At 33.0% G+C, this 25247-nt stretch overlaps 1 protein-coding gene across 1 annotated transcript in view; it reads right to left on the bottom strand.

The window, feature by feature from the left end:
- LOC149786824 (interferon-induced protein 44-like) overlaps positions 1-25247 on the bottom strand; it is a 208531-nt gene that overhangs the window by 163421 nt on the left and 19863 nt on the right. The window contains exon 3 of the mRNA XM_089978270.1: positions 23540-23702. Within this exon, the coding sequence (XP_089834396.1) occupies positions 23540-23543 (4 nt within the window). The 5' untranslated portion in view covers positions 23544-23702. The remainder of the gene's footprint in view (positions 1-23539; positions 23703-25247) is intronic.

Genomic DNA, 25247 nt, shown 5'->3' with positions numbered 1-25247 from the left:
ATTTCAGCACTGTTTTATACACATGCAATAACATCTTTTCTATCCTTCTATAAGAGATTTTAAACTGACAAAAGATACCACAACAAAAACAGGCAGATAGCCGAAAACTCGGTTCATCAAAGACAAATATCGTCTGTTTTGTGGGCTGATATCTGAGCAAAAGTTTGGTTGTTCGAATCTCAGCAGGCATGATTGTCAAACAAATTGGGATTGACCTAATGCTTATTTCATATGGGAGCATTGCATCACCATATTAAAGATATTTAAAGGTAATTTACCATATGGAGTAGGGTTTGGAACATTACATGGCCTTGTGCTAGGTAACATTTGCAAGAGAAAAATATGTGTTGTGTACTTTCTTCAACTAAACATTAATATAGAGGTGAAAATCTACATAATTATTATCTACAGTGTTAGGAGATAAATATTACAATTATTAAATATATGTTGTAATGAATGGTTTAATTAAAGTGAATTTTTCTTGAACTAGGGGAAAACGAAGGAACTTCTAGAACCAAATAGCAAACCTCCAATGAAAGTATTCTATTACAGACTTTCAGCTCACATCACCATAACAACACAGACACCTGCTGTAGTTGAAGCAGTGGTGTTATGCAAAACTAACGGTTAAGTACAGGTCAAGTCGGCATCGAAGATAACATTTTCCTAACCTAATGTTTTAAGCTTATTTAGATCCTACTGTTCCATATACTAACAAAATAAAGTTTGGTACTTAATTAAAAAGTACGTTTTAAAGTACTGTTCTGTATTCGCCTTTTACGAGACTTTAAATGAGTGTATTTTAAATGTCAAAATTTTTTTTACACATTTTTAATGGAGTTGCATTAAGTTAGTTGAAGTTCGTGGCAGATGAATAATTATATGAATGTAATCTGACCAACTCCAGTTATTGTTTATGATGACATTCCAAAAGGAATATTCTTTCTTTATCAGGGGGAGAACCTAAATAAAACTTTACAAGTTCAAAAGAATGCAGAATTACTATTCTTCTCGTTAGAACAATTTTATCACAGCGCATAAGCAATGACTATTTACATAAGCATATATTTGTGCTGTGAAGAGAGAAACGATATGCATTAACACGTGTTTTTACAATTTACTCCTAAAATAAGATTTTATTAAACTCACTACTTAAGATTTCACTGAACATAAAGTTTAATATTCACTAAACCATTATTAGATCTTTAACCAAACAAATACAAAAGTTTACAAGACGTCTATACTTGACGCTTACGGCAAGTAATGCACAGATTTAAAAGCGAATCTTAGTATTCATTAAATGCTTATTAAATCATAGATGTCAAATTTGCAAACGCTTAAAAATAATTCATATTCTTTAAACTTAATTTTTCTTACAGTTAAAACATGATTTGGCATCTGCTTAATATTTTTATCAGGGAAAAACTCTTATAAATATTTGAAACTATAGGCAACTATGTAATTATAATTAATATTAAATCTATACATGTTACTGACAAACGTCATAGTCAATTTGGCCCAAGGACAATTCGGCCCAACTCGAAAGACAATTCGGCCCTACTTAACAATAGTTGGAACAAGTTCTTTTTCTTCAAACAACAAGTATATACTTAATAAGATAGGTTTTAGGAATAGGTTTTAAGGAAAACAACTAAATTTAAACAACCCAAATTATCTTGATATTATTTAAAAGAAAATAATTAATCATACTTTGTGACGTACATATATATGAGAGAAAACACAAACTGACATATCTTGCTCGTTCTAGTTAAAATATTTATATACATTTAATTTTAATGCTAATAAAACATACGCAACTGCACAACGACACTCTCTATTTAAGTCTTCTGATCAAATTATTGATATTGATTTATAAAACAATAATACTTAACAGGTAATGTTCTATAGAATAAGTATACATGTTTCTAAGGGTAGCGTAATGAGATATTAAAACAAATATATTTAATTTTAGGCTTCAGGTTGTAACACTGCTGCATATAATACAAACTCTATTACACATGAGAGAGAGAGAGAGAACGAAATGTTAAGCTTTTTATCAGCTTATAGTTGCTGCAATATGAAGTTCTTACCAGTTAAATTTATTAGTTTTTTTAAGTTATCTTAGTGTGTACGCGTGTAAATTGAAAGCTTTTCATTACTAGTCAATATTGTCAATCATGTTTGCTTCATTATTCCATACAAATAAGAAAAGAACTAATTTTTCTGTTAAATTTGTGCCACCCACCCCCACCCCCGGCACGATACAACAAAATTGATAAAACAAACACTTGTTTGAAAATAAAATGAAAGTAACTAACCTTGCATTGTTATCATTTATTCCTTCTTGTTTCATCATGCGAAATTTACTGAACAAAATATGTCTGCGAACTGCGCATATGTAGCGGATGCCGGCTTGCGTATGCATCCTTTCTGTAACGTGTATCGCTTATCTCAGATAACAAAATCGCAAAAGAGACGAAAATTATCATCCGATTGCTTGAAGGCACCTGCCATTTACGCATGATAAGTTACAAGGTCCAAAATGACCATGACTGTATTGTATCCAGGTTAACTATACAACAATTTCTCGGAAATAAAAGATCATTATTCTATAATACATTCAATGTAATTGGAAATGATAATATTTTCGCTAGCATGGGTTATGAAAGTATTATTAAAGCAAGTATTTGCCCTGCAAACATCAGTTATGATTACATATGGCAAACGAATAGAAGCCTGGGTGATGAATAAACAGAACTGGCCGCGAGTAATAAACTGCTTGCTTAAACTTACCGACAGGATATCAAGTACAAAGGTTATTTTGTTACAAAGCAAACCAACCCAGGAAACTGACTTTTGTATCTTTTAAGTGTACCGAATTTTGATTATGACGTCTGCCGACATAAGTAGGCCAAGTTTGGTTTCTTTGGATTCTTATAAGGGTGCCGATTTCTTTCTTATTTATGAAATCAGCCGACACAAAGAAGCCAGCAATGATTCCTTTTTACCTGTATTAACGGCATTTTTCAAAATAAATTGAAACAATGGAACAGTTTTGAAAGCGACACAAGCTAGTGCGTCGGACATATCGATATAAGGCTAAACAGTAAATTAGTTTTCAGTAGTTTCATCTAAATGTCCCCATTCCATAGTTTATAGTGTTTTATTTTCCGACAACAAGAAGCATGTACTTCGTCTTCTGGTGATAAATGTACGTCATTTCCTGCTGACGTCCTCTTTAGGTGGAAAATCGTAGCTAGGGGGAAGTAACAGCGTCGTGTACTTCTATTTCGAGTACTTAAATTATTATTCCTTCTTTACATTTGATAATTTTTTGTTCTTTTTGTGCGAGTTTAACCGCTTTTATTCATGTTATGCATATTTGATTAAAAAAGAAAAATGTTGGAGTATGGCCGGTAACCTTTAACGTCCTGCAACGGAATTTAAATTTCGCAAATGCGCATTTTGTGTGGGAGCAAAAAAACCCACAGAAAAACAAGCAAGTGAATTCAAATATCTACTAAAACGAACCATTACGTGAAACTTGGCCTGAAAAGAGCAAATATAGGTACCTTAAAATGTTGTCTAGTCTTGGATTCGGCAATCCTGAGTTCTTTATGCTGACAAAACATTTTCCAGTAGAATTCTTTTTCTACAGTTTAAATGCCTAATTTTAATGTTTATAAACATACCTGTTCAAATGTACTGGACACATATAACAATATCGTCGAAATATTAACTAATACCATGCTGGATTTATATAGAATGTTTTAATAATCATGCAACTAAAGGTGTCATTGATTATAACTAATATATTTTTTTGCAATAGCCAGATAATGAGATCAGAACATTGACCAAAATAGTACTTAGATCCATTGAATACCGATTAGTTCATCTTCGAAAACCCATATATATAATTTATTGCAAGGGGTGAATGGTGCCGTATTGAAATGGAACCGTATTTAAAGAAGTGTTAGGATAAATGATACCGTTGTTAAAGAATATCCTGACCGACTGAGGTCTCAAGACTGTATATCATACTGGTTGAAAACAGTGCAAACCAGTATACATATTTGCATTATGCTCACACAAGAAATATTGTAATTAAGCAAAGGGGTTTCTTGGCCCTGGCTCGAATCCCGCTACGATTCTACGCTACAAGTTTCCCCTGATTCCAAAGAATCCTATACAACTACTTCTGTAAACTGTAAAGTCCATGGTGTCCATTCATGTGGCTTAGACTTACATGACAAAACACTACAAGTAGCAGATACTTGTACGATAATGAGAAAGACTTATTTCTTCATTTTGAATTATCTAGTTTGTTTGGTTGGTGTAGTGTTGTAGTGCTTTATCATGTAAGTCTAAGCCACACACCCGAATACCTGAGAAGGCATGGCTAAGGCAGCAAAATCAGTGGTTAAACGAACAATTTTGATATACTTGATCCCAACGTATTATGTCGTGCTGGTAGTCTAATAAATCAAATTGTTACAATTTTGCACTAAGCCCTTTTAGCAAAGCTTGTACTGTTTGATTTCGCTGTACTAATACTTATTTCGTTTCTTTGGGGATCTGTACTAATGATATGAGTTAAAGGCATTGTATTAGAAATACCAAGTTAATACATAACCGTGAATAAATTAATTTTACTATAAATCCTTGAATAAAAGCCTAGCATCCAGTGAACGTTAATAAGCAAATGATAGCCAACTTTCGCACTTGTTAGTTTAACTCTTCTGCTAAGCTGCATCGTCGCCATGAAAAAGATACCAACACACCACATTGAGAAAACTGCTAAAGCAGACACAAATCCAATGAGATGATCTAAATGAGCACAGACGTTAGCACGTAAAAATTTTATCTATGCTTTTCCGACCAGTTTTTAACATAACATGCAAGTCCATACAAAGATAAAGTGAACAGATGCAGTTTAGAAGTTTTAAAGATCGGACAGGTCATATATTGGTCCTTAAATATTTAGCCTATTACATGTATATGTATTTCTTTAGTTGGAATGGTTATTGCATAATCGTGTTAATATATTAACGCCTAGCGACGAGTTAACGTGGCAGGAGGTAGTAGCCTACAGCCGAACTACATAGCGTCATGGTCATGCATGATACAGTAAAGTGGGTGGCATGATATGAAGGTAGACCGATGTAGCTCTACAATGATACCAAATAATCTGGAATTTCTAGTTGCACTACAAAATACAGAGGAACAATCTCATTTTTTCGATCCGCATTTTTCCACCCAAAATTCGCCCGTGGTCGGAATGCGATTTTGTGTCCGGATTTTAGACCTTTTGGTCTCAGATCTAAGGCAAACCGGTATGAACTGCAAACAGACAGATGAACCTTTGCAAAATGTAGGATAAGATGGGCATTTGGAATAAAGGGTGGTCTCGATACAACAATAATGGCTCCGTTTAGCATTCAAAAAAATAAAAAATAAAACAAAATTTTAAAAAATCTACTTTTACCTTTCTGCTCTTGCGCGAGCCAAATAGCCAATGGAAAACGATGTTTCTAACACAACTAGCCAGTATTTTATTGAACGATCACCTGGGATTTGGTGTTTTCGGATCTATTCAGAAATAGCTTTTAGAATGTGATTCCTACTCGAATTTCAGGCAAAAACGACAAAAACCTCCAGGGGTTAATATGTTAATAATCTTAGGACAGTCGGAAAGGCGGACCAAAGAAAATAAATATCACACATCAGTATAAAAGAATGGAGAGCATTTCTATGTGTCATCATTCAAAAACGAAACAAATTTTTGACAGACATAGTCCTTCCAGCTAAATATCTTTCTTGAATGACCTCAACGTGAAAATCTGATTGTTCTGTCAAGATACCTGGGTTCACCGTCTTCGTGATAAGCTGAGCTGATCTGACTGATACGAGACTATGTTTTGTTTCAGATATTTGACGTGCACCTTTACTGTCACTTTTTCGATATTCTTAAATCCTCTCATAAATCGTATGGACCTTTCATAAAACATATTTTATGTTGCTCTCCATGATTGTTATGATAGGTCAATGTATTTCATGGTGCGTTTGACACAATGCACCACCCCCGCTCCCAACACACACACACACACACACACACACACACTCACACAAGCGCGCACACTATCATCTAAGATCAATATATGTAGTTTCAGCCATTGGAAAGTGTATCGTGTTTCCATAGCGATTATACAATCTTTGGTATCATTTTTGGAATGTTCAATTTTCAAATACAAATCTCTCATTAACTTTTATGAACAGAGTTTTTAACCAGTAGAATGTTTGCCGCGTTTTAATAGCGATTCAACGACCTTCAGCAAATTTATATGAAAACCTTGTCTGTTGCTTCTTTCATAGTCAATCTATTTTCTGTCTAGTTGGCTTCTCTAACAGTCACTGTACACCACACTGGTCTAGTTATTTTGTATACTTTTTCATAATCAAAACCCAAATAGTGAGAAATGAAAAGTTTACTTTGCATTTCTTGAAAGTGCTTTGATACTGTATCCACTACATAACATTCTAAAAATATATATGACCTATGGTGTTGCCATCAATTTTTATTGCTTGAATAAACTCAGAAAAACTATGAAAATGTGTTATTTAAATCCCCAATACATCTGGAACCTTGCAGCAAAATAAAGAATCCAAACATACATTTGTATACAGCGATCTAGCAAATCTACAGTTACCAATAACAAATAGAGTGTGGACAATGTGTTTCCATGTTGAATTCTATTTTCGAATTTCTTACAACGCCATGAAAACAAACGCCTTTCCCCGAGCAATATACTATACATTTGCGATAAGAAAATTAATTGCAACTGCTTCTTTAGGGCATCATGTGTGACCCGTTTTTATTATTATTGTGTTAGAAACTTATTGCAACGAACCAAAGTAACGAAAACAGTCACTTTTATCAATTAGTCCATATCGTTTTGCAAATTATGCTGTATAATTGAATTCAGTAGAACCCAGAAGAATGTATTCCTGTAAGCAAATCACGATTGCGGTGTTTATACATTATTTTTATATAAAGTGTGATCATTGTATACGCAAAGTATACATTTACAAATTAATACTCCAAATGAGAAAACATACATACATACATACGGATTATAATCGTGAGATATCAAAGGACGGTTTATATTTTGAGAGGTAACAAATACACAACAAAATTAGAGTCTATGAGAACATCTTATTTCCTTCCTAGATATACTTAGCCATAATACAGTTTGTTTCCAAATACGAAACTTAAACATTTCAACACATTTAAACATATTCCGACCATGCTGGAAACAAAATAGGGAATTTAATTTAGTTTAGCGTAAATTGTAAAACATTTCTTTTTTTTTTGGTATGGGGTCTGATAAAGAAGTATCTTTCTCAAATTTGCTAACTACCACACTGTCATTATATAATGATATTCCTACTTGCTGTACCCCGGCTGTATGTTTGTACATATATATATATATATATATATATATATATATATATATATATATATATATATATATATATATATATATATATATATATATATATATATATATATATATATATATATAACGTGTTTGTGTTGGGAAATGCGTACATCACAATCGCACTCGTAAATTGCAATCAATACCATAACATGTATGGTTACGAGTAAATTTGCATAGTGTTTGAATCACGAGCATTCATGTAGGGGGCGCCAGTACAGCATAAGCGCACGTGCAATTTTTTTTAATGATACCATCTTGTACGGGGCACAGAAGGTACAAGATAAACGCACATATAATACTTGATAATTAACACAGTACGATCTTTACTTGCATAATAAATGAACATATTCTCCCTAGAAAAGATACGGACCGTTGGTGGTGAAACGCGACGAGGATAGACGGCACAACAGAACGATATCTGAATGTGTGCCATTGCAAGCTAACTCCAGCAGAAAATCAATAAAATCAATAAAATATACAGCAATAGAATATTTGTTATAGCTACTTAAAGGACACGCATTCTTCTTGAAATGAGTGTGTGAAATATGGGTTTTTAAAGTACCTTTAACAATATTTCAGCTATATATCTATGCTGTCTGCATTGTGCATTTTATAGCGATGTCTCGCACTGGGGGATCATGCCGTAGACATGTTGCATCATGTCCCACCAATTCACATTATCCTGACAACTGCCCAACCAGTCCTTACACTAGCCTCTTAGTGCTGAGCGCCTAGTGAGACAGCTGGTAGTACTATTTTTATAAGTCTTTGGTATGACTCGTCCGGGGTTCGAACCCGCGACCTCCCGCATCCAAAGCGGACGCTCTAACAACTAGGCAACTGAAGCTGTCTTTCTAGAAATGAGACACTTATAAATCATATGTTAACAAATAATAAATTTCTACGGTAAATTTCAAACATGTAAACACAGGGAAGAAATGAAAAACAAAATCATACTGAGATATGAATTTCAGCACTGTTTTATACACATGCAATAACATCTTTTCTATCCTTCTATAAGAGATTTTAAACTGACAAAAGATACCACAACAAAAACAGGCAGATAGCCGAAAACTCGGTTCATCAAAGACAAATATCGTCTGTTTTGTGGGCTGATATCTGAGCAAAAGTTTGGTTGTTCGAATCTCAGCAGGCATGATTGTCAAACAAATTGGGATTGACCTAATGCTTATTTCATATGGGAGCATTGCATCACCATATTAAAGATATTTAAAGGTAATTTACCATATGGAGTAGGGTTTGGAACATTACATGGCCTTGTGCTAGGTAACATTTGCAAGAGAAAAATATGTGTTGTGTACTTTCTTCAACTAAACATTAATATAGAGGTGAAAATCTACATAATTATTATCTACAGTGTTAGGAGATAAATATTACAATTATTAAATATATGTTGTAATGAATGGTTTAATTAAAGTGAATTTTTCTTGAACTAGGGGAAAACGAAGGAACTTCTAGAACCAAATAGCAAACCTCCAATGAAAGTATTCTATTACAGACTTTCAGCTCACATCACCATAACAACACAGACACCTGCTGTAGTTGAAGCAGTGGTGTTATGCAAAACTAACGGTTAAGTACAGGTCAAGTCGGCATCGAAGATAACATTTTCCTAACCTAATGTTTTAAGCTTATTTAGATCCTACTGTTCCATATACTAACAAAATAAAGTTTGGTACTTAATTAAAAAGTACGTTTTAAAGTACTGTTCTGTATTCGCCTTTTACGAGACTTTAAATGAGTGTATTTTAAATGTCAAAATTTTTTTTACACATTTTTAATGGAGTTGCATTAAGTTAGTTGAAGTTCGTGGCAGATGAATAATTATATGAATGTAATCTGACCAACTCCAGTTATTGTTTATGATGACATTCCAAAAGGAATATTCTTTCTTTATCAGGGGGAGAACCTAAATAAAACTTTACAAGTTCAAAAGAATGCAGAATTACTATTCTTCTCGTTAGAACAATTTTATCACAGCGCATAAGCAATGACTATTTACATAAGCATATATTTGTGCTGTGAAGAGAGAAACGATATGCATTAACACGTGTTTTTACAATTTACTCCTAAAATAAGATTTTATTAAACTCACTACTTAAGATTTCACTGAACATAAAGTTTAATATTCACTAAACCATTATTAGATCTTTAACCAAACAAATACAAAAGTTTACAAGACGTCTATACTTGACGCTTACGGCAAGTAATGCACAGATTTAAAAGCGAATCTTAGTATTCATTAAATGCTTATTAAATCATAGATGTCAAATTTGCAAACGCTTAAAAATAATTCATATTCTTTAAACTTAATTTTTCTTACAGTTAAAACATGATTTGGCATCTGCTTAATATTTTTATCAGGGAAAAACTCTTATAAATATTTGAAACTATAGGCAACTATGTAATTATAATTAATATTAAATCTATACATGTTACTGACAAACGTCATAGTCAATTTGGCCCAAGGACAATTCGGCCCAACTCGAAAGACAATTCGGCCCTACTTAACAATAGTTGGAACAAGTTCTTTTTCTTCAAACAACAAGTATATACTTAATAAGATAGGTTTTAGGAATAGGTTTTAAGGAAAACAACTAAATTTAAACAACCCAAATTATCTTGATATTATTTAAAAGAAAATAATTAATCATACTTTGTGACGTACATATATATGAGAGAAAACACAAACTGACATATCTTGCTCGTTCTAGTTAAAATATTTATATACATTTAATTTTAATGCTAATAAAACATACGCAACTGCACAACGACACTCTCTATTTAAGTCTTCTGATCAAATTATTGATATTGATTTATAAAACAATAATACTTAACAGGTAATGTTCTATAGAATAAGTATACATGTTTCTAAGGGTAGCGTAATGAGATATTAAAACAAATATATTTAATTTTAGGCTTCAGGTTGTAACACTGCTGCATATAATACAAACTCTATTACACATGAGAGAGAGAGAGAGAACGAAATGTTAAGCTTTTTATCAGCTTATAGTTGCTGCAATATGAAGTTCTTACCAGTTAAATTTATTAGTTTTTTTAAGTTATCTTAGTGTGTACGCGTGTAAATTGAAAGCTTTTCATTACTAGTCAATATTGTCAATCATGTTTGCTTCATTATTCCATACAAATAAGAAAAGAACTAATTTTTCTGTTAAATTTGTGCCACCCACCCCCACCCCCGGCACGATACAACAAAATTGATAAAACAAACACTTGTTTGAAAATAAAATGAAAGTAACTAACCTTGCATTGTTATCATTTATTCCTTCTTGTTTCATCATGCGAAATTTACTGAACAAAATATGTCTGCGAACTGCGCATATGTAGCGGATGCCGGCTTGCGTATGCATCCTTTCTGTAACGTGTATCGCTTATCTCAGATAACAAAATCGCAAAAGAGACGAAAATTATCATCCGATTGCTTGAAGGCACCTGCCATTTACGCATGATAAGTTACAAGGTCCAAAATGACCATGACTGTATTGTATCCAGGTTAACTATACAACAATTTCTCGGAAATAAAAGATCATTATTCTATAATACATTCAATGTAATTGGAAATGATAATATTTTCGCTAGCATGGGTTATGAAAGTATTATTAAAGCAAGTATTTGCCCTGCAAACATCAGTTATGATTACATATGGCAAACGAATAGAAGCCTGGGTGATGAATAAACAGAACTGGCCGCGAGTAATAAACTGCTTGCTTAAACTTACCGACAGGATATCAAGTACAAAGGTTATTTTGTTACAAAGCAAACCAACCCAGGAAACTGACTTTTGTATCTTTTAAGTGTACCGAATTTTGATTATGACGTCTGCCGACATAAGTAGGCCAAGTTTGGTTTCTTTGGATTCTTATAAGGGTGCCGATTTCTTTCTTATTTATGAAATCAGCCGACACAAAGAAGCCAGCAATGATTCCTTTTTACCTGTATTAACGGCATTTTTCAAAATAAATTGAAACAATGGAACAGTTTTGAAAGCGACACAAGCTAGTGCGTCGGACATATCGATATAAGGCTAAACAGTAAATTAGTTTTCAGTAGTTTCATCTAAATGTCCCCATTCCATAGTTTATAGTGTTTTATTTTCCGACAACAAGAAGCATGTACTTCGTCTTCTGGTGATAAATGTACGTCATTTCCTGCTGACGTCCTCTTTAGGTGGAAAATCGTAGCTAGGGGGAAGTAACAGCGTCGTGTACTTCTATTTCGAGTACTTAAATTATTATTCCTTCTTTACATTTGATAATTTTTTGTTCTTTTTGTGCGAGTTTAACCGCTTTTATTCATGTTATGCATATTTGATTAAAAAAGAAAAATGTTGGAGTATGGCCGGTAACCTTTAACGTCCTGCAACGGAATTTAAATTTCGCAAATGCGCATTTTGTGTGGGAGCAAAAAAACCCACAGAAAAACAAGCAAGTGAATTCAAATATCTACTAAAACGAACCATTACGTGAAACTTGGCCTGAAAAGAGCAAATATAGGTACCTTAAAATGTTGTCTAGTCTTGGATTCGGCAATCCTGAGTTCTTTATGCTGACAAAACATTTTCCAGTAGAATTCTTTTTCTACAGTTTAAATGCCTAATTTTAATGTTTATAAACATACCTGTTCAAATGTACTGGACACATATAACAATATCGTCGAAATATTAACTAATACCATGCTGGATTTATATAGAATGTTTTAATAATCATGCAACTAAAGGTGTCATTGATTATAACTAATATATTTTTTTGCAATAGCCAGATAATGAGATCAGAACATTGACCAAAATAGTACTTAGATCCATTGAATACCGATTAGTTCATCTTCGAAAACCCATATATATAATTTATTGCAAGGGGTGAATGGTGCCGTATTGAAATGGAACCGTATTTAAAGAAGTGTTAGGATAAATGATACCGTTGTTAAAGAATATCCTGACCGACTGAGGTCTCAAGACTGTATATCATACTGGTTGAAAACAGTGCAAACCAGTATACATATTTGCATTATGCTCACACAAGAAATATTGTAATTAAGCAAAGGGGTTTCTTGGCCCTGGCTCGAATCCCGCTACGATTCTACGCTACAAGTTTCCCCTGATTCCAAAGAATCCTATACAACTACTTCTGTAAACTGTAAAGTCCATGGTGTCCATTCATGTGGCTTAGACTTACATGACAAAACACTACAAGTAGCAGATACTTGTACGATAATGAGAAAGACTTATTTCTTCATTTTGAATTATCTAGTTTGTTTGGTTGGTGTAGTGTTGTAGTGCTTTATCATGTAAGTCTAAGCCACACACCCGAATACCTGAGAAGGCATGGCTAAGGCAGCAAAATCAGTGGTTAAACGAACAATTTTGATATACTTGATCCCAACGTATTATGTCGTGCTGGTAGTCTAATAAATCAAATTGTTACAATTTTGCACTAAGCCCTTTTAGCAAAGCTTGTACTGTTTGATTTCGCTGTACTAATACTTATTTCGTTTCTTTGGGGATCTGTACTAATGATATGAGTTAAAGGCATTGTATTAGAAATACCAAGTTAATACATAACCGTGAATAAATTAATTTTACTATAAATCCTTGAATAAAAGCCTAGCATCCAGTGAACGTTAATAAGCAAATGATAGCCAACTTTCGCACTTGTTAGTTTAACTCTTCTGCTAAGCTGCATCGTCGCCATGAAAAAGATACCAACACACCACATTGAGAAAACTGCTAAAGCAGACACAAATCCAATGAGATGATCTAAATGAGCACAGACGTTAGCACGTAAAAATTTTATCTATGCTTTTCCGACCAGTTTTTAACATAACATGCAAGTCCATACAAAGATAAAGTGAACAGATGCAGTTTAGAAGTTTTAAAGATCGGACAGGTCATATATTGGTCCTTAAATATTTAGCCTATTACATGTATATGTATTTCTTTAGTTGGAATGGTTATTGCATAATCGTGTTAATATATTAACGCCTAGCGACGAGTTAACGTGGCAGGAGGTAGTAGCCTACAGCCGAACTACATAGCGTCATGGTCATGCATGATACAGTAAAGTGGGTGGCATGATATGAAGGTAGACCGATGTAGCTCTACAATGATACCAAATAATCTGGAATTTCTAGTTGCACTACAAAATACAGAGGAACAATCTCATTTTTTCGATCCGCATTTTTCCACCCAAAATTCGCCCGTGGTCGGAATGCGATTTTGTGTCCGGATTTTAGACCTTTTGGTCTCAGATCTAAGGCAAACCGGTATGAACTGCAAACAGACAGATGAACCTTTGCAAAATGTAGGATAAGATGGGCATTTGGAATAAAGGGTGGTCTCGATACAACAATAATGGCTCCGTTTAGCATTCAAAAAAATAAAAAATAAAACAAAATTTTAAAAAATCTACTTTTACCTTTCTGCTCTTGCGCGAGCCAAATAGCCAATGGAAAACGATGTTTCTAACACAACTAGCCAGTATTTTATTGAACGATCACCTGGGATTTGGTGTTTTCGGATCTATTCAGAAATAGCTTTTAGAATGTGATTCCTACTCGAATTTCAGGCAAAAACGACAAAAACCTCCAGGGGTTAATATGTTAATAATCTTAGGACAGTCGGAAAGGCGGACCAAAGAAAATAAATATCACACATCAGTATAAAAGAATGGAGAGCATTTCTATGTGTCATCATTCAAAAACGAAACAAATTTTTGACAGACATAGTCCTTCCAGCTAAATATCTTTCTTGAATGACCTCAACGTGAAAATCTGATTGTTCTGTCAAGATACCTGGGTTCACCGTCTTCGTGATAAGCTGAGCTGATCTGACTGATACGAGACTATGTTTTGTTTCAGATATTTGACGTGCACCTTTACTGTCACTTTTTCGATATTCTTAAATCCTCTCATAAATCGTATGGACCTTTCATAAAACATATTTTATGTTGCTCTCCATGATTGTTATGATAGGTCAATGTATTTCATGGTGCGTTTGACACAATGCACCACCCCCGCTCCCAACACACACACACACACACACACACACACACTCACACAAGCGCGCACACTATCATCTAAGATCAATATATGTAGTTTCAGCCATTGGAAAGTGTATCGTGTTTCCATAGCGATTATACAATCTTTGGTATCATTTTTGGAATGTTCAATTTTCAAATACAAATCTCTCATTAACTTTTATGAACAGAGTTTTTAACCAGTAGAATGTTTGCCGCGTTTTAATAGCGATTCAACGACCTTCAGCAAATTTATATGAAAACCTTGTCTGTTGCTTCTTTCATAGTCAATCTATTTTCTGTCTAGTTGGCTTCTCTAACAGTCACTGTACACCACACTGGTCTAGTTATTTTGTATACTTTTTCATAATCAAAACCCAAATAGTGAGAAATGAAAAGTTTACTTTGCATTTCTTGAAAGTGCTTTGATACTGTATCCACTACATAACATTCTAAAAATATATATGACCTATGGTGTTGCCATCAATTTTTATTGCTTGAATAAACTCAGAAAAACTATGAAAATGTGTTATTTAAATCCCCAATACATCTGGAACCTTGCAGCAAAATAAAGAATCCAAACATACATTTGTATACAGCGATCTAGCAAATCTACAGTTACCAATAACAAATAGAGTGTGGACAATGTGTTTCCATGTTGAATTCTATTTTCGAATTTCTTACAACGCCATGAAAACAAACGCCTTTCCCCGAGCAATATACTATACATTTGCGATAAGAAAATTAATTGCAACTGCTTCTTTAGGGCATCATGTGTGACCCGTTTTTATTAGTATTGTGTTAGAAACTTATTGCAACGAACCAAAGTAACGAAAACAGTCACTTTTATCAATTAGTCCATATCGTTTTGCAAATTATGCTGTATAATTGAATTCAGTAGAACCCAGAAGAATGTATTCCTGTAAGCAAATCACGACTGCGGTGTTTATACATTATTTTTATATAAAGTGTGATCATTGTATACGCAAAGTATACATTTACAAATTAATACTCCAAATGAGAAAACATACATACATACATACGGATTATAATCGTGAGATATCAAAGGACGGTTTATATTTTGAGAGGTAACAAATACACAACAAAATTAGAGTCTATGAGAACATCTTATTTCCTTCCTAGATATACTTAGCCATAATACAGTTTGTTTCCAAATACGAAACTTAAACATTTCAACACATTTAAACATATTCCGACCATGCTGGAAACAAAATAGGGAATTTAATTTAGTTTAGCGTAAATTGTAAAACATTTCTTTTTTTTTTTGGTATGGGGTCTGATAAAGAAGTATCTTTCTCAAATTTGCTAACTACCACACTGTCATTATATAATGATATTCCTACTTGCTGTACCCCGGCTGTATGTTTGTACATATATATATATATATATATATATATATATATATATATATATATATATATATATATATATATATATATATATATATATATATATATATATATATATATATATATATATATATATATATATATATATATATGTATATATATATATATATATATATATATATATATATATATATATATATATATATATATATATATATATATATATATATATATATAACGTGTTTGTGTTGGGAAATGCGTACATCACAATCGCACTCGTAAATTTCAATCAATACCATATCATGTATGGTTACGAGTAAATTTGCATAGTGTTTGAATCACGAGCATTCATGTAGGGGGCGCCAGTACAGCATAAGCGCACGTGCAATTTTTTTTAATTATACCATCTTGTACGGGGCACAGAAGGTACAAGATAAACGCACATATAATACTTGATAATTAACACAGTACGATCTTTACTTGCATAATAAATGAACATATTCTCCCTAGAAAAGATACGGACCGTTGGTGGTGAAACGCGACGAGAATAGACGGCACAACAGAACGATATCTGAATGTGTGCCATTCATTGCAAGCTAACTCCAGCAGAAAATCAATAAAATCAATAAAATATACAGCAATAGAATATTTGTTATAGCTACTTAAAGGACACGCATTCTTCTTGAAATGAGTGTGTGAAATATGGGTTTTTAAAGTAGCTTTAACAATATTTCAGCTATATATCTATGCTGTCTGCATTGTGCATTTTATAGCGATGTCTCGCACTGGGGGATCATGCCGTAGACATGTAGCATCATGTCCCACCAATTCACATTATCCTGACAACTGCCCAACCAGTCCTTACACTAACCTCTTAGTGCTGAGCGCCTAGTGAGACAGCTGGTAGTACTATTTTTATAAGTCTTTGGTATGACTCGTCCGGGGTTCGAACCCGCGACCTCCCGCATCCAAAGCGGACGCTCTAACAACTAGGCAACTGAAGCTGTCTTTCTAGAAATGAGACACTTATAAATCATACGTTAACAAATAATAAATTTCTACGGTAAATTTCAAACATGTAAACACAGGGAAGAAATGAAAAACAAAATCATACTGAGATATGAATTTCAGCACTGTTTTATACACATGCAATAACATCTTTTCTATCCTTCTATAAGAGATTTTAAACTGACAAAAGATACCACAACAAAAACAGGCAGATAGCCGAAAACTCGGTTCATCAAAGACAAATATCGTCTGTTTTTGTGGGCTGATATCTGAGCAAAAGTTTGGTTGTTCGAATATCAGCAGGCATGATTGTCAAACAAATTGGGATTGACCTAATGCTTATTTCATATGGGAGCATTGCATCACCATATTAAAGATATTTAAAGGTAATTTACCATATGAAGTAGGGTTTGGAACATTACATGGCCTTGTGCTAGGTAACATTTGCAAGAGAAAAATATGTGTTGTGTACTTTCTTCAACTAAACATTAATATAGAGGTGATCCAATTAAATACTTTTTAAATGTTTGTTCATTACTTGAGACGAAATTTGTATTAAAGTCGAGGAGGAAAAAATTGATATTTCATTCTACCCAATAACAGTGTCTAGGAACATGATTGTCACGATTGTTCAATGGCCTTTTTATTAATGGAATCGCTTGAACGAGTCTTGAGAGATAATGTGTTTGTCGGATGACTGAAGGAAGAAAAAGTTTTAGTAAAGACTCTTACTCCAGCTTGTGCTGATTGGAAGCTATTTACGTCATAAGCTATGTCACTAACGACTGGTGCAATTGGAGATATTATAATTAAGGAAGCCTTGAGCCAGTTGCCATCTTGCATAAAAATGTAAGTTTGTGTTTTTGTAGTCTTGATCCATGATTATCCAGCCTTATTATTCTCGACATAAAACTTCAGTAGTTACTAAATTGTTTGCATTGGTTACCATTCTGGCTGTCTTATTTTTAACATTTTTGATTTCCCTTTCTCAAGTAATTTATAGTCTTAAATTGACACATTTTTAAAATATGATGCTGCCAAAAATAATTTATTGTTGTTTAATCGCATGTTTTTATTGTCTTATTTGATCCATTAAATCCCTGAAAATTTAAATTGTCTCATAAAATTGTAAAACGACAACTGATATTTCGCTCTTACATTATCCTGACACCAGGCCGACCAAGTCCTAACACTAACATCTTAATGCTGAGCACCAAGATAGCAGCTGCTAAAACCATTTATAGAAGTCTTTAGTACTACTCAGCTTGGGTTCAAACCCAGAACCTCCATCATCCTTGGCAGATACTCTAACCACTTAGGGTACCGGAGCAGTCTCCATCAGAAAAGAGACTTCAAAGGAGGCATAGTCAGACTAGCAAGTATACTTTAATCTATGGAGAAGAGGCAATATGGGTTACGGAGTGTGAGAGATATTCTTGAAAATTTGGCATCTGGTTAATCTGTCATTCAACCAGGGAACATGCTACTCAACACTGTTTATTTTGTAAGAAAGACCCATACAACATCTGTTGAATAAAATTAATGTAGCATATTTGAAACAGAGCATGGTAGATTCATTCAGCTTTTCAGTGTAGTCGCATGACTGATGAATGTTACTAGCCTATGATGCAATGTGTCGTATGTACATGATGGCCTAATAAAAGCTGCATTGCTCTGAGAACAACGTCGGATTTTATATGTGCGTTAAGCAGCTGACTGTTATGTCCCCATCTAGAGGACATTATATCAACATGGTAGCAGCAGTGACCAATTAGGGACGCATTGATAATTCTGCAGTTTTAGAGGTAAACTGATTTTAGAAGTTACGCATATTGCATCCTTTATCACAGTGTCGAGTACTAGTGACGGGAAACTAATGATAACATGGTCGACGGTCTCCTAAGCACATTCCGCATACCACCAACATTAAATGCAACCGATGGGAACGTTTCGGAAAAACTTTAATCATTGGAAAATACAAGCGCAGATTTACCTAACTGCAAGTGGAGCAACTGATAAAGAGGATGAGGTACAAACGGATATAATTTTATATTGTACAGGACCGCATATTTTTGGATCAGTTTGTATGTCAGTCATGTTCTCGGTTCCGCACCCTGACGGATAATCGAAGTTCTCCTGTACTTTAAAAATGCAAGTGTTAAAAAACAGCTGAAGGATTTAATGCAATGGATTAAAAGTGTGTGTAATGATGCTTTAAAAAGTGAGTGAAAAACACGTGCGTGCAATACGTTCTTATATTATTAGGCATCTTAATATCCTTATATGTTATTGCTAAGATCGAAAATCTAACAAGCACACAAAATTTCATTTATCTACTCACAGGAGGCCCACACCACAGGAGTCTAACGTTTTATCAATAAAGTACGATGAACTCTCTGACAACACGAAATCAATTTATCGTTATTATAAATGGACACAAGGAAGCGATAGAAGACGTGTGAGCAGATGGTTGGGTCACGCTTGAACTCCTTGTGTACATTTATAGTACCGATAAGGTGATTTCGTATTGTCAGAGATTTAGTCGCACTTTATTGATAAAACGTAAGACTATGTGTCCACACAAAGCTTCAAACAGTCAATGGCGACTTACAAATATGTATGTTTGTGTTGGTTAAACAAACTTTAAAGGAGATCAACTTATGGAGGGGGTTGAATTATGTCCTGTCTTTTATATTTAGGGGGTGGGAGGTGGGTATTGTCCTGGGATATTTTATCTGTATCCCATATTATTTATAGGCAAATTGCCCTAAGAAACGATGAGACCCACCTCCACCCTCCATAGTGGTGTGGCATTTTGCAGTATCTCCAGGATCTAAATTGCATGTAGATTAAATCAAACAACCGATCCTTAATCTACAGTATGGACTCTATCTAAGAAATATGCAAGTCACTGTGAGCTATTTTGGCCCAGTTTGCAACACGAGTTATTGACGGAATATTCCAGCACAAGCAACAGTCACCTAGTCATTCAAATTGTATGATCAACCGACCTCTTCCATACTTTGGAATATTCCTCCTCCTCTCTACACTGCTAGATCCCTGTTACGTCTACAAATTCCTGCACTACATTTACAGTAATTACAGTGCGCGTTATGTAACGTAACTGCAAAACCGCGATCACGTTTTAGAAGACGGCTTGTCCGGAAGCTGACTAGGTCTATATAGAAGCAACGCATCACGCTCGATGGTATCACTTCGGAGGTTAAACCTAGAAGTGAGCAAAAACATCTAGCTAATATGTGGAGCTATGGTATTTCATTATATATGCTAACAGTTCGATACGTGAGAACGATGATGATCAAAAATGGCTTTAAAATCTATTTTAGTGATATAAACATACACGCTATCAACAAAGTAATACGTAATATACATAATATCTCCGATAGGTTGTACCGTGAATATCTATTACAAAATTAAAATATAAATATCTATGCATCATTTTAACTAAAGTTGACTTAAAAATAAGTTTCAACCTTATTACTATTTCATTTATATGTATCAAGTGGCTAATACGCTTTTTTTTTTACAGAAACAGTAGAAAATCTTGTTTAACTTTTGGGCCACACTAGATATATTCTTTAGGCGGCCGCGGTTGCTCAAATAGTTGCCCGTATGTCTCATTTTTGCTAACACACACACACACACACACACACATATATATATATATATATATATATATATATATATATATATATATATATATATATATATATATATATATATATATATATAGTTATGTATAATTGACTTAATTATATCTAATTTAATATATATTTATCTCAATTTAATTGTTTGCCAGTTTAAACTTTTTTAAGTTTTCATTACATGCTATTGTAATGTAAATTTATTCACTAGAGATGATACTTTTTTCAGAAAATAATTTGACCTTGACTGTTAGTTTATTAACACCAGGTGTTGATCTAAATCATGACCTTGATTCAAAATTTGTAGCAACCACGTAAACAAGTTCTATTTTTATTTTAAAATGATTGGTTGTTGTCGAGGTCATGATGGTACTTCGTGTTTAAGATGTAAACAATTTTTTTTTTATTTCTTAGACTAAAATTATTGGCTTTCGTCAGGGCCACATTGGATGATCTTTAAGAGGTACCTAATTTCTACAAGCTTCGAGAACATGATCACGTGACCCCTTGTTTACGTTTTAGAAGACGATATAACCTATATTTTGGAGAATTATTCTCAGTAGGCCTTGGGCTGTTACACTGAAAGTTGTATGTTGTGCTGTTCTTTCAAATTCCTTGGATTTGAGTTGTTTCAAAGTATTTGGATTCAAAAGGATTAATTCCTTTTTTTCCTGGAAAAAAACATGTGCTCATGTGAGATTCTTAATCAAAGACAGTTCTCATTTAAAAAAATTATTCAGCTTTCCAGAACCGGAGGGATAATTCTTGTTTCTAGAAGGAACTGTAGACTTCCACAGCACATATTTCAGCATATGTCATCGTCTTCCATCTTGGACTCTTCGTCGGGAATTCGAACTTGAGTAGAAAATTTTGTTATTGTGATTTTAAAAATTGTATTCTGTGATTATTTTTGGATTTGATTCTATAAAACCATAAGTTCATACTATTTTAATTTTTTTCAGAATTTTTCCAGGCAAATAAACTATTGTATTTTTTCAAAGCTTGTTGTTTTCACTCTCTCTTGTGTTACTGTTTATTCGAGCCTAAACACGTGACTATATATATATATATATATATATATATATATATATATATATATATATATATATATATATATATATATATATATATATATATATATATATATATATATAATTGCCGGGTCTTAGAGCCGACAATGCAGGTGTAAGGTTAAAATACGTTTTAGTGAAATATGAAAGAATTAATTATGATATATTGATTATGGACCTACATATACATTAGCACTTGTTAATAGCACATTATTAGACATATATTGACAATTAAACAGATGCAGTGATAATGAAGGAAACAAAAGAGAAGGAAAATGCCATACATTAATTGCCAAGTTACATACACGAAATGCGAACTAATCAGTGTTGATTGGCAGCAATATAGATATATGCAAACCTATCATTCCAATGCTCTTAATTTCTCTACTAATGAAGCTTATACGATTCATTATAATTAATTTGATCCATCTGTAATACATAGGCCACAAACGTAAATAATAACTTTAAGACGTTCCGCGCTAGAAACATTGATTTCCAGCTGACAATGGAATGTGGTAAAATTGTGATATATCTTAGTGAAAAGATGATTTGTGTCCTTCTCATAATATAGGTGATTCACTTCAGAATCTGTTTAATTGTCAATATATTGCTGAATTACGAAAACAATATATGTGCTGGAGGTACCTAAGAGATGAAAATACACACAAATTTGGTTAGTTGCTAAATCACACAAATGTTGAGGAACAGAATAAATGAAACAAATTACTAGAATTGATATTTAAATAATTCTGAACTTACTTAAAGTCAAAATAGTCATGTCCATTTCTGTTTACATAACAAATGTGTATGCATTATTTCTCAATATGTGTTCATTAATTAAGACAAGAATAGTTAAATTTGTTCATGATTTCTTTTATGAATGTTCGCAACTTTTCATGCATCAAAAACGATAATACATTATCGGTTGTGTATCCTGATTTAATTGTTTGCACATTCAATATCTCTTTGATTTATCTGATCTAAGAAAATGAAACCGTCTTTCTAAATTGTACATCTTTTCAAAGTCTTGTGTTTCACAGGTCTATGCATGTTTTCCATACATAGAAAAGTATACATTGACGAGTAATGTCTGTAAACGTTCCTGTGATTATTAGCTAATTGTATCAAGTAACCATTAACATTCAGTTTTATGACTTCTATGAGGACCTCTCTCTCTTCAACTCAATGTTGTTGTCATGTACATATTTTGTATCGTTATTTGAGGAGGTTGCTATATTAATGGAGAAACGTATCGGATTACCAAACCTTTCCAATTTTTTTATACGACGGTGAAAACATAACCTGAAGCAGCCTGTTTAGTTTGTATTCCCTAGACTACATTGGTCATGATTGAGATCTTGCATGAAATATAAATTTGTCATGCCAAGAAGGTACATTAATTTAGCTAAACATTAACCGTACGGTCTCTGTAAATATAATTAGCTGTCTGTTGTACTTAATGTTTATAATATTTGCATTACCTTACAGTAATGATAGAGGTTCTGTGAACTAGAGAAATAAATGAGCCCATGGATTTCTAATCTTTGCTGAATGATCCGTGAGCATTTATTTATCATAAAACAGCGCACGATAGTTATTCTTGTGTAGTCACTTGTATCAGGTTTAGAATTTAATCCTACACAGCAAAGCTTTTTGCACAAACGTGTACTCAAGCAGCACGTTGAACAGGGATGTTTGTGTACGACTGACATAACACAGTCTCGTAAATCAAACCATCTCATTCTAGTTTCATCATGTCATACTTGTGCTTAAAGAATCTTTTTAAAAAGAATGACTATTTAACCATCTGTTGCATGTATAGTAAGTATACCGAGTATATGATATATGCTTTAGAAAGTTTAGTGTGTTACTCACCCATTCTATGAACGCGGTCGGTTATAGGCTCAGTTGGATATACACTGTTAGAATTTCTTCTTGCTTGCGATTAAAATACCCAAACTTTCCCTTTAAGAATGTATGGCAGAATGATAGGCGTGTCGTGACATGCGCTGTAAATCGTGGGCTTGTATGAAAACAGCTGAAAACAAACAAACACCACAATAGACAGACAATATCTGCCATTAAATAATGGCCATTTTGTGTATAATAGCTGCTTTATTAAGAGTTTCCTCTGGGTAAATACACGTGTGTGGTACATGCACGTAGCTGACTGAACGTGTGGATTTTTAGAGAATTTTCAGTCCCAGAAACTGCAAATTATATGCTTTAGATTAAGTTCACAATTTATGGTCAGTATTCATCTTGTCTCTTCCATGAAATACCATTTCATTTTGACAGAATTATTAGCTGATAGTTTAAGCATTTCCAGCCTGGCAAATCTGTTAATAAGTATTTGACATCAGTAGTGTATCATACTTCCTTCGTTTGAATTACTGTGTATATAAGGTTCTATTTTGTATATTCAATCAACGAAATATAAAATCATTTAAACATTTTTACATAAAAGACCAGAAGGGATTTAGTTTTCTGTTATGGGAAGGGTGTTGATATAGATCCGTCTGACACATAATGATTTACTATTTGCTTGCAGGAGATGTTTGCGATCATAAACAAAATAGCATTGACAAGTGTTTATTCACTGAACCATCTAGTGCCTATTCATCTTTTCCTTATGAAACAGAATCCCCAGTCTTTAATATTATGCATGGTACTCATTCTCGTTTACATGTTTACTACTACTGTCTTGCCTATAAGTCAGGTCCAATTGCAAACAACATAGACCGAATCTGTCACATAAGGCACTGATTGAGGATTCAAATACACTATTATAAAAATGAAATTAAATAGTTCATGAATAGACAGACAACATATCTTTATTTTTTTAATTTAATTTTTTACCAAAGAAGCCTAAATTTTAATTCCACACATTGCAAACAAATTGATTTCTCGTTTTCTCTACTTCTATGACAGTAATTTGCAATGTTGGTAAAATGGCAAGAAGTCAAGGAAACTGTTAATCTTTAAATAGCGGTGTTTTTTTTTTTTAAAAAAAATTGTTTTATCAATCTCATTATTTGATCATTTTTATTTTTAGTGTAAAATATTAAGTATTCATGAGGCTTACATTTTGTAATTTGGGAGTGCATGGATGATTCTGTTAAATTGCAGATTCGTGGGTCACAGTTATTTGCCCTAACACCTAATACCACAGTGCAGTTTTTAATGATGAATCTAATTGTAACAATCATTATTAAAAACAAAACAAAATTATATATATATATATATATATATATATATATATATATATATATATATATATATATATATATATATATATACAACGTGACAAATTTTATAATTTAGACAAATTTAACGATGTGTAATATCAACCCCTAGCTTATTAATGAATGGAAAATGCTTTGACCCATCTGATAATATGGATGGTTGAGATTATGACTAATTTACTTAGCATGTCTGAGTGAATAGTATGCACAAATATTTATGTACATGAACTAACAAACATGTATGTTATATATATATATATATATATATATATATATATATATATATATATATATATATATATATATATATATATATATATATATATATATGTATATAT

This window comes from Sinohyriopsis cumingii, chromosome 12, assembly GCF_028554795.1.
Source record: "Sinohyriopsis cumingii isolate HCF-2022 chromosome 12, ASM2855479v2, whole genome shotgun sequence".
In the NCBI taxonomy this organism is placed as follows: domain Eukaryota; kingdom Metazoa; phylum Mollusca; class Bivalvia; order Unionida; family Unionidae; genus Sinohyriopsis; species Sinohyriopsis cumingii.
This window is presented reverse-complemented; position numbering and strand designations above follow the sequence as displayed.